Here is a 16,200-nt window from a genome sequence, read left to right as displayed (position 1 = left end):
AGGGTGAAGAACTGTATATTGGGACATACTGCTACTGCCATGAGTTAGTAACATCACCCAATGTGTTTGGTGATGGTTACCTCATACCATGGCCTTTGAGCAAGGACCCTTCACCACTTAAGCTAGGGCTGACTGTGGGATGGGCTGGAGAGCTGGGCTTTCTTTGAAGCAGTGTAATAGTCTGCAAATCTAAAAGCTGGCTAGCAAGTGCTACAATAAATGCTGACCAACGGATTGCACTACTTTTTTTTTTCCCTCCAGGCCCTCTTCTTCCTCTTGTTAGCTATCTTTCTAATGGTTTTTCCTCTTCAAAACAGCCATTACCAAAATTTGCACTAGCAGCTTGGCATCACTTCCTTGTATTTTTAGTTTGACTAAGGACATTGCTGTAGGCTACAAATCTGCAGAACTCAAGCTCCATGTTCTGCAGGAGCGAAAAACAGCAACATTAGGAGGCTTGGGGAAGTTTTAATAATACCTCTTAAAGCAAGGAACCATGAAAGTGCAGTATGTCCCCAATAAGGTCCAAGGAGGGAGGGTGAAAATCCTGGTTTATTAAAATTGGAAAGCAGAGAGGGGGCTGGTCCACGGTGTTGTCATTCCCAGTGCTTCTCAAGTGATGGTCATCAGTCCGTGTTCGGCTCTGCATCTCCCGTTCAGGTATACCCCCCGCAAGCGGCACTGGCACTCTGCAGATCTACCTAATCGACATCAACGATAATGCTCCTGAGCTCCTGCCAAAGGAGGCACAGATCTGTGAAAAGCCAAACCTGAATGTCATCAACATAACAGCCGCGGATGCTGACATCGATCCAAACGTTGGGCCCTTTGTCTTCGAGCTGCCAAGTGTGCCATCTGCGGTGAGGAAGAACTGGACCATAACACGGCTGAATGGTAAATGGGGCAGGCAATCCTGAGGACATTTGGACTCTGATTCACTAATGAGGCAGTTTCAAACTTCCAAACTTTCCTACTTTTTTATCTGATTTTTATTTTTTAATGCACATTATGGCTGACATTATAGACAAGATAGTTAATCAGAAATGATTTGTATCAGACCTGCAGCATAACTCTTAAGAGCCTTGGCACTTGGCTTTTTTTAATGCAGTTCATAATTATGAACAGTTATCAGTAGTGAACAGAGTATAAATCATCCATAATGGCCAGGGGGAAAAAAGCTATTATCAGTCTTCCTTATGTTCCAGTGTAATTGTCATAAGCCACAATCAGGATCAATGTTCATTTCTCTGACCATAATTGCATAAAGGCAGCCTTTTAATTTACCATGGAACCAGGAGGGCTAGGTAAGTGTGAAGATTACCAGTATGTGAAGGATTTTTATATTGCAGCATGCAACCACAAATGGCCCTAATTTCTCCTCTTATTGGTAGTTTCAGCAGAGGATGGAAAATATCATGGAGCCACGGGCTGGTTTTGGCTTCAAAGCTGGTCCCTCTCACTGAGGTCTGGCACCCTCTGCCAGGGTCAACAGCTTGTGGCCTCGCAGCTCGAGGCTCAATCCCACAGCACTTATATCACGATGGGAGGAAACACAAGAGGGATTACCTGGCTGAACATGTCATCTACAGGCAATGGGCTTCCCAAAAATCCCAAGGTGGGAGAGCAGAGAACCTGCACAGTGGCCAGGGGCAGCATCCATGCTTTAGTATTTGCATCTCATGCCATTTTAAACACATGCAACTGGATGTGCAAGCGGCATCAAGGTAGGTTAGTGCAGCAGTGAAAACACACGGTATTTTGCAAAACACAGGCTGAGTGTTGACCAAACTGCTAGGGCAGAAGTCTGAAGCTGTCCTGCGCAGGTGTGCTGTTGATAGCCTCTTCTTCAGGACTCAGAAGACTGCTCTGGCAGAGGAGCCCTGCCTGTACAAGTGTGGCTGCAAGGCCCTCCCAGAGTGTCTGTCTGTCTGTCTTGGTCTCTCCAGGCGATTATGCCCAGCTTAGTTTACGAGTCATGTACCTGGAAGCGGGTGTGTATGATGTGCCGATCATCGTGACGGACTCAGGAAACCCCCCCTTGTACAACACATCCGTCATCAAAGTGAAGGTGTGCCCGTGCGACGAGAACGGCGACTGCACCACCATCGGGGCGGTGGCTGCCGCGGGGCTGGGCACCGGTGCCATCATCGCCATCTTGATCTGCATCATCATTTTACTGAGTAAGTACCGCGGGGGTGACACTGCTGGGAGCCGTCATGCTTCCCATCCTGTTTCCTGTTGTCCCCTTTCTGTACAGGGCATTTTTCAAGGGCCGTGCAAAGGACAGAGCCGTGAGCTTTGGGCTGCAGGGGGTGGTTCACGCATCTATATTTGAACCTCCTTCACTGCAGTGTCAGCAAAACGAGCTAGAGAGCTCTCTGCGTGTTTCAGACTTTTCTTTCTAAGACTTCCAGTAGCTTTACAAACATCATTACACCTGGCAACATCTTGTAGGTACTGAGTGAGATAGGATTCTCCACATTTTGCAGGAAAAAGTTGAAGGACTTTTCCATTATGGGTTGACATAGCGCTGAGGGATATGGTGTAGTTGAGAACGGTCAGCGTGAGGTTAATGGTTGGACTAGAGGATCTTTAAGGTCTTTTCCAACCCAGATGATTCTGTGATTCTGTGATCCTGTGGCAGACTCCTCTATAGCTCTCAGGTCCCTGCCTGGCTGTGCATATACTGGTTCCCAGTACCAGATACACTGGTTATGAGAGTCTGCCTATTCCCTGGCAGAGCCAATGCATAGCTGTACTTTTGTGGTTGTTCAAAGGAAAAGAAGAACAGTAGTTATTCCCGTTGCTTGTAAATTGACAACAGATTGGAGAATTGTGGTGAACTGTGAGTGTTTCTAGAGGAAGGATCCCCAGTTTGTCAGGAGCACTGGAGGCCTGGGGGTGCATTGCAAAGAAGGGCTGGCCAGCCCTTTGCTTGAGGCAAATCCATCCCTTTTGCCCGGCAACGCTGTTAGTCCCAATCTTTCATGAGCATTACCAATAACCATGTGTGCACCACTTAAAAATAAAAATGATATCATTATAACTTCAAGCAGGAGTTGGCACAGTAGGAATAGATAAAAACAAGTGCTGAAATGAACAATGAGGTAAATATTCATCAAGAAGCACAGGATGAAACCATGGGACTCCCATTAAAGCTAATGGGAGTTATGGTGCTAAATCACATTTAATATTTACCCCCAATGTGTTTAAACAGAGAGCAGACAGAGCAACGTATGCTACAAATGTCACCTAATGTGGATATGATATGGTACATTAAGAGAATGGGTCATCTCTGGGCAAACATCCACCCTCCTGGGCCAGCGATGGGAATATATTGTTGTATAATTGATTTACCCTATCAGTCTAGAGACCGAGCAAGAAAACCGGGTGTTTGTGGCTGTGCAGTCCCCACTCCTCCTCCAGCTGAAGGTTTGCACTGGAAGCCCCAGAGGTGATTAAACACGGGGCTTCTTTTTGCTGCTCTTGTATAAATCCAGTGCTAAAATACAATTTAAACAGTTGAAAATCCAATTGACTGAAATTAACTTCAGCTGAAGGACATTTGATTTAAGAGATTCCTCTTTTCATTTTCAGATACATTATCCCATTTTAAATTACGGTTTTTATTACAAAAGCTTATTTTTACATTCATTGTAATTCTAATTGACTTTTTTTTTTATCTTCAAGAGCTGCAAAGCATTGTATCAGTGATGAAAAATGTAATTTGCGATGAGCAGTTTTCCAGTTACATCCTTCCAGTGTTTTGCCTCCTTTCTATCTGTTTTATATCATGACTTCTGAGCAATACCCTGGAATAAGGCAGATGTGAGATTTTTTGTGCTATTTGTCCATTTTAGTGTCAGCAGGTCAAAGTTTGATGGCTTTAAAAGGAAGAAGCAGCAAGGGGACAGATCTCAGATTGCTCAGGTGAAGGAAATTTCTGCCTTTACCTTTGCTCCAAGGGTTTTTTCTTCTTCCTGATACCTGATGTATTAGGTGCACAAATAACACATTTAGAAGAGCAATGCAATAAAAAATTGTGAAGGGTGAAGACAATGGATTTCAAGGAAAACTACATGCAGAGTGAAAATGGGTCTAACAGCAGTAATAGCACTTCCCATTCTGCAGAGTGAATAAAAGGAAGGAGAGTGCACTACATCCGCTATTGACACTTTGAAGGTCTTTTTTTTTCAAGGTAGCTGTAAAGGCGTTAATGGCACAGTTTTTTCCACAAGTGCATGAAAAAGTAGCATTTAAAAAAAAAAAAAAAAAAAAAAGGAAAGAAAAAGATAAAACCTGGTAGCCATTATAATATTGTCTTTGTGGACTAGGCAGGTATCTTGTTGTGAGAGACTTGAAAAGGAACAACGAGAAAAGGACTTCAATAGTCTGCTAAATAGCTGAGGTTTTATATTGCAGATAAGAGTTACATTTTCTTTCCTTTTCTTTTTTCTCTCTTGAATAGATCTAGGATAAGCATTAAAGAAATGCTGAACTATCTGAAAACAATTCTGTTAGCTGGCAGGCAGGGATGGCAGCCAATTGGCACACAATGGCAGTAATTAGCTGTCCGGTCCTCTTCTGCTCACTTCACTGAATTCCTGTTGGGTATAAACACTCTGCTGCTGGGAGGAAAAACTCAGATCCTTCTAACCACCTCCCCACGCTGCCTACCCATGTCCCCTGGGTCTGGTCTCTCCTCCATCCTTGCTATGGCTCCATGAAGAGGCAAAGGGAAAGAAAACCCTGCAAAGTATGAGACGGTGGGAAACAGGAGTTGTTCCTTCTCCTTATGCAGGTAAAAAAACACAAAGGGAGTTTGGGAACTGCTGACTGACTTGTTTTGGCACAGTCAAGAGGTGACCTAAGGGAAAGGAACACGTTCCCACAGCCACACTTTCCCACCTCCACTGCCCATCCATCTCTCCCTTCTTCTGCAGATTGCCACCGTCACAGCTTCGTGTGTGGCTTGTGTGGAGAATGGAGGGAAAGCAGACACCAGGAGATGTAACTGCATCAGCTGCCCAGGCTTAATTTCTTTTTTGACGGCATTATTTGCAGCTACTGAGTATGATAATGAAAACTAATGTATTAACAGATTCTTGAAGAAGACAAGGTCTGGATGCCTTATGTTAGTGGAGACTTAAGTTCCCAGAGTGACTTGAGGCAGTAAGTCACAGGGAGTGCACAGTCCCTGGGACATGGGTGCCCCTTTGAAGGATGAGGTTGTGGAGCAGGGAGCCAGCGTTCCCTTTGGGTAAAGTTGTTTAAGTGGGGGAAAATCTCTAAAGATTCAAGAACTGTTCATCTCTCTCTCTTACCATACTGAGAGAGATTAGCCAGGGCTTGGCACTTAAATGCTAATGCCTGAGGAGGCTGGCTGTGTGCTACCAGATTTGCTCTGCAAAGCAAGCCCTGCTCTCTGAAAGGATTTCAAATGATCTTCGATCTGCTTTGCAAGTCGATGGCCAAATGCATATACTAATGGCCTGGCTAACTGATCTTGGAAGTCTGGAAAGCCTCCCTCACTCACCAAAAAAGAGTATAAGTGAACTGAAATCAGATTATGTGACCCAGTATTACCCACCCTCCCCAAACCAGTTTTGTGTAGCATAGTGCAGACACCAGCAAACTGAATGTCATGGCCAGGGCTCACAACCTGTACGGGCATCGCTGTGTCGTGCTGGTGGAACAGCCACTCCTGCACAGGTGCTGGTCATCTGTACCTGTTTGCTTCTCTGAACTTCTGCAGCTCTCTTTCCTCCACCTTTGTTTTATGCCCCTGAATGAAATAAAGGTGGAAATCTAATCCTGAAAATTCAGGATTTAGATCAAATATTTTCAGAAAGCGTCGGTTTTCACACTTTCTGTTTGCTTTTCCTTTGATTGTGTGTTTGACTTCTGATAAACATCAGCTCAGTCAGCATTCATGATGGATCTTAAAGAAATGTTTGTAGTGGAGGCCTGTCACAGTATTTACAGCTGTCATTGATCTCTCCCTTATAAATTAGAACATGCAATAGGATAAAATTTTATTCCTCTTACTAGCAGGCAGTGATGTTCTGCATAGTGGAAGAGGGCAGGTGAGGCGTTAGGACACGCCACCACGCTCTGACACAGGCAGCTCGGCCTCACACCCTGTGAGATCCAGGCTCACCCCGCTGCTTCTCCATTACAGCCATGGTTCTGCTGTTCGTGGTGTGGATGAAACGCCGGGAGAAGGAGCGCCATACCAAGCAGCTCCTGATTGACCCTGAGGACGACGTCAGGGACAATATTCTGAAGTACGACGAAGAGGGAGGTGGAGAGGAAGACCAGGTGAGAAAAGCCCGCAGGTCGTGGCCAAGGAGCAGCTGTGTGATGTATACTCTCAAAAAGGCAGAAACCACATTATTTTCACTAAAGTACTTGCAGAGGGTTGTGTTCACCCTTGTTTGTGCCCAGGTAGCTTTATTGGCTTCCCCAGCGTGGCATGGACACCTGTGGGAGCCACCTTAGGTCCAGCATGTCACTGAGACACTCTCCTGTGCCAACAGGACCGTGCAGGGAGGCCAGTGTGACATGGATTTTGCTACCCCCTAGACCAGCTTCCTGGGGAGAAACTATAAATCAAGCTACTGACACCCATGTTCAAACAATATTTCTGCTATTTTGGTCATTAAAATTGTATATTTTACCATTCCTCATCAGAGATCTTAAAAACCAGCCAGCAGCTACCACCCTGCCCCAGATGTGTGACTGAAGGCACTTACCTTGGCTTGCTTGAGCCTAGAGCTTCTGTGGGCTTTCCCTGTATTTACTTCATCATCTCTAATGTGCCTTTTAATTTCTTTTCATTTCTGGATGTGGTTTCTGAGAAACGTCTAAATACGTTTGGGGATTTTCTTTTTCACCAGGAAGCGTACAGTGGCAAAGCTTTGCTTGGTGACAGAGCCCTAAGCCACAGTCTGCCTGAATGTGTCAGCTCTTCTGCGCTGGCTGCTTCTTACAGACACCAGTGCTGATGTTGCATGAAAGTTTCCCTGGCCTGCACTCCTGGGATCTGCTGTCCTTCTCCTATGGATATATTTCCTCAGCTAAAACAGCAAAGTTTGGTCACTGATGTTTAAGTCTCTGGTTTTTTATTCCTACCTAACAAAAGTAAAGAGCCCATGACACTCTCAGATATGAAGTTCACACATATTATGTGACTCTGCATCATATAATGGCTTTCTTCTTGCTTGCTTAAACGGGCTGCATGGTTCATGGCTCTGTGCAGAGGCTGCTCTGTGTGTGGTTGGTGTCGGTGAGTCCTAAGCTCAGTGGCTGGGGCTGATGTTAGGAGTGGACCCAACCACTGCAGCACGTCCTGCCCCGTGGAGGTCCCGGTAGCGTCTGATGGCGAGTGGGTGAGCCTGGTGGGAGCCACCGCGGGGAGCTGAGGCAGGGACTTTGCCCAAAACTTGAGAAATTCTTATTCCACAGAAAAATCCGTGCAATTAGCATTTCTTTAATCTTGTCACTGAGAAGTTATTTATAAATATTGCTCCTGGAGATTCAATCATCCCCGTCTGAGCACAAGAATAGTTTTACAGGTAGAACAAAGTACTGTTATAAACATTCAAACTAGCTGAAGTATCTGGTTTCAGGCAACTACACTGTAGGCTTAAATATTTTAGAAAGGATTCGTTAAAAATAACAGCAAAGGAAGAGCAGCAAAACACCATTACCTACATGAATACATTTTTAATGAAATATTACCTGGTTCTCATTCCTTGGTAGAAACCTACTCTGTTGGGATTTTTCACAAGCAGAAAGAATATAATTACTTTGAAAGGCCTACATGCATAAATGCAATACACATTTTAATGTTTTTACTTCTGTACAAATATAATTGCAATAATATGTCTACCAACACTGTGTCTTTACGTTATATTATGTATTTCATCAAAAAGATCTGCACATATCTATGCACACACAAGCAAAAGACAATTTATCCCAAACATTTAGACGCTGTGTAAAATATTCAGAAAGCATTTAAATATTTGATTTAGCTATGTTTTGAGATGCACTCCTAGGAGGTCAATTTTATCAGCTACTCAGAGGTCAGGTTCATCTGTAATTTAGATAGTTAGAGGTGTTACGTACCCAGGGATAAGATTTGTCATCAAACTTCAGCTGAAATAGGATTAGACCCCTCAACTTGTTTGTACATTGGTTGAGTAGATGATCTGAACGAAAAGCTTTTGGTTTCACTGTGTGCCTTTCCATTTGTCACAGGATTACGATTTAAGCCAGCTCCAGCAGCCGGAGACCATGGATCACGTGCTGAACAAGACACCTGGAGTCAGAAGGGTGGACGAAAGACCTATTGGTGCTGAACCACAGTATCCTATAAGACCAGTAATCCCACATCCAGGGGATATTGGTGACTTTATTAATGAGGTATGTTCTGTAGGGTATCCCGTGTCATGTCTTAAAAGCTTGAGCAGCCAGCTAACATGAACTGTGCAACGTTTTCCTAGCTGCATGGACCAAGTGATGCTGTTACACACATGAGGAGTCTGACCAAATCCAAGGGAAGGATTGGCATGAGAAAAGGACACAGGACTTGGCCTAATAAAGGCACCAAGCCTGTAAAAAGCCAAAGTGCAAACAAAATCCCAGGATTTCTGACATGGGTATCACAAAGACCATGCTTTTCAGCATCCAGCCAGTATAACCTGATCCTGCTGTCCCTTGGATTACTACAAATATTGCAGTGGCTGTCAGTAAAAACATTGTCTGGACGTGGAGTGTTGTCCTGGTGGGGAGACAGTGGCGAGGCAGCTTGCAGGTGCCATTTGTGGCTCCTGTACTTGTAATTATTTCACAAGTCTGTGCCTTCCTAGTAAGCTCTATTTGGTCTAAAGCCTCAAAGAGTTTGCAGAACAGAGAGATTCATCTCAGATCAGAGAGGGTTTCTTTATTTTATGTTAGATTACTGCTCCTTTATCTGCTTGTACAAATATCTATCCATTTAGTATTTCTTATCTCAGTTTTAGTTTTGAGTGATTGAGTGGTTACAAACCAATCAATGCATTATTTCCTCTGAGACAAAACACACAATCCATTTCCTAAGTCAGAAAAATAAATGTTATAGCAATTTAATTCTATTATTATATCCATTTCCTGCTGTGCTTTTTCTCATTTTTATCATTAAAATTCCTTCTTCCTTTGTTCCTGCCCATTCTTCATGCACACATTTACACACATCCATTCACGTGAAGACTCGCTCTTGCACACACTCTGGCAGCTATTCACTGCAGTAAAACCTGCTCCATCTCCCCACGCTGAGACTGGGGTTTCTGAAGGTGTGAATGCAGAACATTCTGCTTTATTGCAGGTCTATTCCACTAGGCTTTTCCTGACGCTGGGCTGCAGAAAAGCAATTCTTTTTCTCCGTATCCCAAGGCCATTTCCTCCATGGCCTGCCTACCCTGCTGCCCACAGCGCACAGGAACAGCAATGCTTCCCAACCCTCTGCCCAGGATTTCACACCCCAAGCCTCTCCTAATTGCAGAATTTTGCTAGGAGTGATTTTTTTTCCCTCCCTAAAGGAATCAAAATCATCAAAACTAAAATAACAGTTATTGGTAGGAGAGGAAGGGTGCTGTTCGTTCTTTCATTGGCCAAGCTGGAAATCTTAACAGGCAGCCCCAGAAAGGACATGCTGTCCAGAACTGAAAGCTTTCCAGCTCCAGAGGTGGATCCTTGGAATAACTCCCCTCCCGCTCCATCCATCTCTTTTACAGAGGCACTGAGAGTTAATGGATTTTCTGCTGGGGGCAGCTGAGAGGGCTCCACCCAGGGGGAAGCATCGGGCAGGGGAAGCCCCAGGACCCTCATTTTCTCACCATCCTCATTTAGCTTTTCACCGTCCTCTTTTAACTTTGCTGCAGGGATCCCAAACATCCCCCCAGCTCAGACCCTTACCCGAACACCCTTCCTTAGCACCTTAAAACCCCATGGTGGGTGTTAACGCCATGTGTTTGCCCCCTCCCAGGGCCTGCGTGCAGCCGACAACGACCCCACGGCCCCCCCCTACGATTCCCTGCTGGTTTTCGACTACGAGGGCAGCGGCTCCACCGCTGGCTCCGTCAGCTCCCTCAACTCCTCCAGCTCCGGGGACCAGGACTACGACTACCTTAACGACTGGGGGCCCAGGTTCAAGAAACTGGCGGACATGTATGGGGGAGGCGAGGAAGATTAAACTGACCTCACGTTATTTAAAAAAAAAAAAAAAAAAAAAGAAGAAGAAGAATCAAAAAGAACAATCTAGAAAAAAAAAAAAAACACAAACCCACAGATGACAACATTAACAAAAAGAGCCGATGCAGAAGCAAGAACTGTACAGATGTGGCAGCTTTTTTAATTAATATCCCCTGCTGACTGTATTGTTATTTTTAGTGGTGATATAGGAGGTTTCTTTTTTTTTTCCTTTTTTTTCCTTTCCAATTTTTTTTTAGAATATTGAGCTGTCTCGCATGAACACTTGTCTCTGCTGCAGGTTTTTTTTTGTTGTTTTGTTTTGGTTTTTTAATGTCAGCTGGGATATTGCTCGTTTATCTGCTTTATGACTAAAGAGAGTGAAAGGCACTCTGTCTTAACTTGAATTTCTTAGAACAGAAGCACTGTTTTTAAAATATATATATATATTTGAAAGTGCCTTTTGGTGCATGTATCAGATTCCCTTCAATCTCAGGAGTGATGAAAACAAACATACAACCATCCTGGGCAGCACTCCCTGTGACCCTAAGCCAGTTCTAGCTGGGAAGGAGTTAACAAAAAGGAACTGTGGAGATTGTTTCTTTTTTGCCTTTTTTTTTTTTTTTTTTAAGGGGGTGACTCATTCTGGGGTGGAAGAGGATGGGGGGCTTGGGAGGGGGGGGAAGATGTTTTGAGTCAAAATCTTAACAGCCATCTTTAAGCCTCAGCAGGTGGTGAACTAGTCATCATGTTGTATATAATTCAGTGTTATCAGATGCAAAATACCGACTGGGGGCTCTGCGGTCACCTGGTCACACTCAATGTAGCTGCATAGAACTATAGCATTGACAAAGCCTTTGGTTATTGCAACAGAAATCTCCGACAGCCCTTGCCTAAACCCTACAAAGTAAATCGTGAAATGACCAAAGGCCCATTTGTTTGTTTTTATGCTATCGGCGTGTTTTGGCTCCCACGACCTCTTGAGTGATGTAAATACCAGCTGGGTTGGGTGGTGGTGTCCCACATCTCCGAGAAAGCCTGCAGGCACGACGGCCGATGCTGCTTTCCTGGCGCACGGCAGGGGTTTGGGTAGCGGCTCCGCTCGAGGCCAAGGCAGTGCTAAGGGCAGGAAGAGTTTATCAGCACTTTTGCCATCCGTAAGTATGAAGTTAGTCTAGTACAATATTAATGCCTTGGAGCATTAGTAGCCAAAGCTCAACAACATCGTGTAACTCAGCTAATGTGTGTCCTTTCTATTTGATGGGTAGGCGCTGCTATCTGTAGTAAATTATTTTTTTTTTGGAGAAGAAGTGCAACGAGGGCCTATTAAGTATTTTGTGGTTAATATGCTCAAGCATTGCCAAGTAAGCAAGAGGTTTTGCAGCATCCAGGCGTAATTCAACATCAGTATTATAAATGGTAGCATACTACCTAGTTTATATGTAGGGTCAGTTTAACTAATAACAAATAGTTATTAGCTTTTTTTATTACATTTTTCCTTTACTGATTTGGACTAGTGGGTTTATGTCTAATGTTTGTAAAATGATTTAGACTGCATGGATGTGTAATACAAACCACATTTAATGGATTATGAGCCACTTAATTAATGTGCTATGAAATCTTGGATTACCTGTGTTTTATATTCTGCAGACGATTTTGCAGTGGGTTCGCTAAAACTTGTAAAAGTGCTTAGATATATTTTCATTTAAATCCAAGAATGTGCACAGTATTGGAAGGTGATTATCCAGGGGATAATCGCGCTTTTTTTGATATCTCTGTTAATTCTCAAGTTGAATGCTAAGAGTTAAGGGGGGGGGCGGGGGGAGCGAGCGCGTGCACGCGAGAGCGGGAGAATGAGAGGACGAGAGCTTGCGGTGATGAGTGGACGTCGTTTCAGAGGGTATACTAGGCTGCAAGATCGTCTCTATAGATTTTTGAAATGCTCCTAGTGCATTTTATATTTCATTGTATCATATTTTCTATAAAATGCAATTTCTGTAAATTAATGAGCATTTGAAATGTGTCTTGTATGGAGTGGAATGTGGTCAAGGTCTGCCCGAGGGGACTCCAACATTACCGGTATGTTATTAACTACCAAGGATGCGATCTTTCTTTTTTTGTCTTGGTTGGTCGGTCGGTCAGTGGATGGGTCAGTTTGTCCTTTCACGGCTCGGAGAGTGAACACACGCTCACCCAAGGTTCTTGAGGAAACCAGGAGGCGATGACTTGGACCTCGGGAGAGGGACGGCTCCGATGGCAGCAGCAAGGCAAGGACATTGTGCCACGGGCACGTGCCTCGGCCGGGATGAAGCGCAGTGCCTGGCAAACTGCCAGCACCTGACGCCTTTCCAAATTCCTGTTCCGTAGTTGGGAACTCAGTCGTCTCGAGTGAGCACTATGAAAGTCTGAAGTTTGCTTCTGCCACGTACCGTCCACCTCCTCCTGGCCACCCGCGGCAAACCTCGCAGCCCCTGTCCTCCAGCCGCCTGGCACGGCTGGGCTGCATTGCCCTGCCGCCTCTGCTCTTCACCCACGGGCAGTCTTGGTTCTGCCCCTTTTCTTTCGGAAAAGCCATGGGCTGGAGTATTTCACCATCTGTGCTTTGCACCTCTGCAGAAGCTGCCTGGTCACAGCAGTAGTGAATAATAAAAATGCACTTGGTGTTTCTCACTGATGACTACCGGTCAGTGTTTGTCCGTCACTGTAACCTCATCACCGACTCAGGAGAAGGACGCGGCTCGAGGGCCGGGGCGAGGCCGATGGTTCCCCATCCCTTGGGTTGCTGCTGCTGCCTGCCAGCTCTGCGCAGCTCCTGGGATGCTCGTGCAGATCCCACAATGCCAGTTCTCCGCTGTAATCCGTGCCGTGAGATCTTCCCGGCACCGCTTCCCCGGGAGCAGTAGCTAAATCCCTGCTCCAAAGCGCTTGGTGCTTGATGTCTGCGGCAGCTTTGGCCGGGGGGATGGATTTCAGGTAGGGAAGGGGCTGGCAGCGGTGTGGGACAGTTGCTGCGGGGCCGGTCGGCAGCGTGCATCACCCCGTTGTCACCCAGGGGGACGGGACGTGCAGTGAGAGGAGCTGCTTGGCCGCGAAGGAGATGCTGTCAGACTTCAGCTTGTCTGAACATTTCAGGTTTTTAAGAACATTTATGCATCCTAAGTCAAACAAAACTGAGTGATTAAAAATAAATCAACCCGTTTCCATTGGCAACTTTTTTTTTAAAATCAGCAGATATTTTTTCTGCAGCATTTGCAATCCAGCCATTCCAACCCCACAAGCCTATAAATCAAACCAACTAGTTTATTGTCTTTTGGCCCAGTTTTGCTCAGTCTCCCTCTGCAGGACCTGCTCCTCCTCTTCTTCCTCCTTTTCCTCCTTTCCCTCTTCCTCCTCCTCCTCCTCCCTGCATCCTCCACCACTGAGATTTACAGCCTCACAAGTAGCAGCAGCTTCAGGCCCCTTTCCTCGCAGTGGGACCAGAGAAGGTAAGCGAGGAGCACATCGAGCAATGAAAATAGATGACTTTCTGCAAACCTTTTTGCTTGTTAATGTTACTTATGATTTGTAACCCAACTAAAAACTTATATTAATCCAAGGGGTCCCATTGAAAAGGTGACTGTGCCACTGCTGTCCCCCCACTCTGATCCTTGTGGATGTGACCTGGCGTTGCCATTCGCAGTTGGAGGTGATGGTGGACCTGGGTGGTGAGACAATGACTTTGGCTGAACGTACAGTCACCGTTTTTTTCTTGCAGGCCACAAAAGTGGTTAACGCATTGAGACCAGAATCCTTGTTCTCTGACTAGACTAAAGCATTAAACGAATTAAAGAAGTGGTGCCCACACATTCGAGCCCCCACTCTTTGCATGCCACGAGGCAGTGGGGAAGGAGCTGCTTTCAGGCAGGTAGAGGGGAGCCTGTCCCCAAAATACCAGTGTCACCCCCTTCCCCCTGTGCCCCATAGCACTGCCAGGGGACACCACCGCAGCTCTCCATGCTGTCTCAGGGATGAGGACAGTGAGCTCCCAGGGCGTCGGGGCACACTGGACCCCTCCTGTGGCCTCCCAACCTCCTGGGCATGAAGATTGCACATCCCCAGGCCAGGGGCTCTGCAGGTCCAACGTCACTGCTCTACCTGCAGCCACCTCCAGCAGAGCTGGACCCACAGCCTCAGTGCAGCCCCCGTCTGGTGTATTTATTATGTAGCCTGTAAATAGGGAGAAGCATCAGTCATGGAAATGCTTTGCAAGGCAACGAGGAGATTCAGCAGTTAATTAATGACAGTAAATAGGCAAGTCTGTTCTAGGTGTCCAATGTGCTAGTCATAGTTTTGCTTCTGGTTTTGCATTTTCCATTTTATTTTATTTTCCTTTTTTTTTGGACCAGGCGATGCCGTTGGTGGTTGTAAGGTGGTGGTGGGAAGTTCGCTCCCCTGTGGCTGAGCCGCTTTGGGCCTCTTTCAAGGGGTTTTTAGGGATAGCTGGGTCGGAATCCAGCCTGCAGGAGTAAGCGGGACTTAGGAGATGGCTGTATCGCCTACAACTGCTTCGCATAGGGTAGATGTTCGAGCATTGGAGAATGGTAATGGCCAGTGCAGGGTCTGTACAACACAATATGCCAAGATTGCAACTTTGTTTAGTCTCAAAAAACCATATTAAAGGTAAAATATGGGACTTTTATTTGTGATGTCTTTTGGAGCTCTTCATTGTAAGTGTGAAAAAAAAATTTCGGGGGGGGGAATGCTGTATAATGATGAATGCGTATGTTTAAAACAGCAGCTAGACAACGTAGGTGTCTCCCACGCAAAGTTAACTCAGTTTCATGGGGAAAAGAAAAGTTCTTTCCAGTACACACCAACCCCATATACAATTGCTCCCACAATGTGTACATAATGTAGTTAGTGCTTGAAGCTACAAATCAAATAGGGGAAAAAAACAACAACACATAGATGTATAATTGGAGCACTTTCTCTTTCTTTTTTTTTTTTTTAATTTTAATTATAATTTTGCATGTTTCTTTTTACGGTGGAGAAGCTGTGTAGCAGCCCGCATGACTGTGGTTGTTCTCAAGGAAGACTTCTGCTGTTCTGCTGTATTCACGCTGAAGCGCAAAAGCAGTTTGCGTCCGTTAACCCAGTTCAAAAACCTTTTTTTGTAACCGTCAACAGCACAAATATTTTGTATTGTTGTTTGTACCATTTTTGTACCAAAAACAAAAGAGGAAAAAAAAAAAGGGAAGAAAGTAAATGTTTTCAATGTGTTTTTAGTGCCACTGCAATCTTGGTTTCCAAACTGAGTGACAGCTTTGCTGATTTATTGTGTATCAAAGCTGAACTGGCGCACTGACGCCTGGCTCCAGTGTAATAAAAATAAAGTCCCCCTTTTGAATAGTCTCACTTGCTTTTTTTTTTATTATTTTTATTTTTGTATTTCATTTTCCTTCCCCACATGCACACCCCAGCTCATTTGCTGCTAACAGCAGACTTACCCTTGCAGTGAGCTGGTAAACGGTGGGCCCGCTTGCAGCTGTGGCTCCACGTACACAGACATCAGTGGGGTTTTCGAAGATCCTGGGTGCTTCTGCCCTTGTCTGACAGTGGAAAATTTGCATTCATTAAGTCAAGAAGCGTGGCTCGCCCCCAGCCCACATAGTGATTCTGAGCAGCGAGGAGGCAGCAGGGCAGGTTCCTCCCAGAGCCCGACGCGAACACCTTTGTGCTGCACTAAACTGTTGGTGCAAATCAGTCGGGTGGAGATTTTGCTCCTGCAACACAAGATCTTTGTGCTTTAGCACAATTCAAGCACATTCAGGGGTCTTTACTTGCTAGCACACTGGTAACCTCACGGCTGCTGCATCGGGCCATCCAGACCCTTCTCCTGCCCACTGCCCTGTGGCTTGTGCCCACGGGCTGCAGCCAGCCCTTTTGCTGCCAGGGAACAGAAACGGTTCAGAAAAGTCTAGGGAATGACTG

At 45.4% G+C, this 16,200-nt stretch overlaps 1 protein-coding gene across 1 annotated transcript in view; it reads left to right on the top strand.

Annotated features, from left to right (window-relative positions):
- The window catches only part of CDH4 (cadherin 4), a 466,125-nt gene extending 450,504 nt beyond the window's left edge, over nucleotides 1-15,621 (top strand). The window contains exons 12-16 of the mRNA XM_074843142.1: nucleotides 661-894; nucleotides 1,947-2,180; nucleotides 6,182-6,321; nucleotides 8,263-8,427; nucleotides 10,028-15,621. Coding sequence (XP_074699243.1) covers nucleotides 661-894; nucleotides 1,947-2,180; nucleotides 6,182-6,321; nucleotides 8,263-8,427; nucleotides 10,028-10,234 — 980 coding nt within the window. The 3' untranslated portion in view covers nucleotides 10,235-15,621. The remainder of the gene's footprint in view (nucleotides 1-660; nucleotides 895-1,946; nucleotides 2,181-6,181; nucleotides 6,322-8,262; nucleotides 8,428-10,027) is intronic.
- Nucleotides 15,622-16,200: the final 579 nt, after the last annotated feature.

This window comes from Strix aluco, chromosome 17 (assembly GCF_031877795.1).
Source record: "Strix aluco isolate bStrAlu1 chromosome 17, bStrAlu1.hap1, whole genome shotgun sequence".
In the NCBI taxonomy this organism is placed as follows: Eukaryota; Metazoa; Chordata; class Aves; order Strigiformes; family Strigidae; genus Strix; species Strix aluco.
This window is presented reverse-complemented; position numbering and strand designations above follow the sequence as displayed.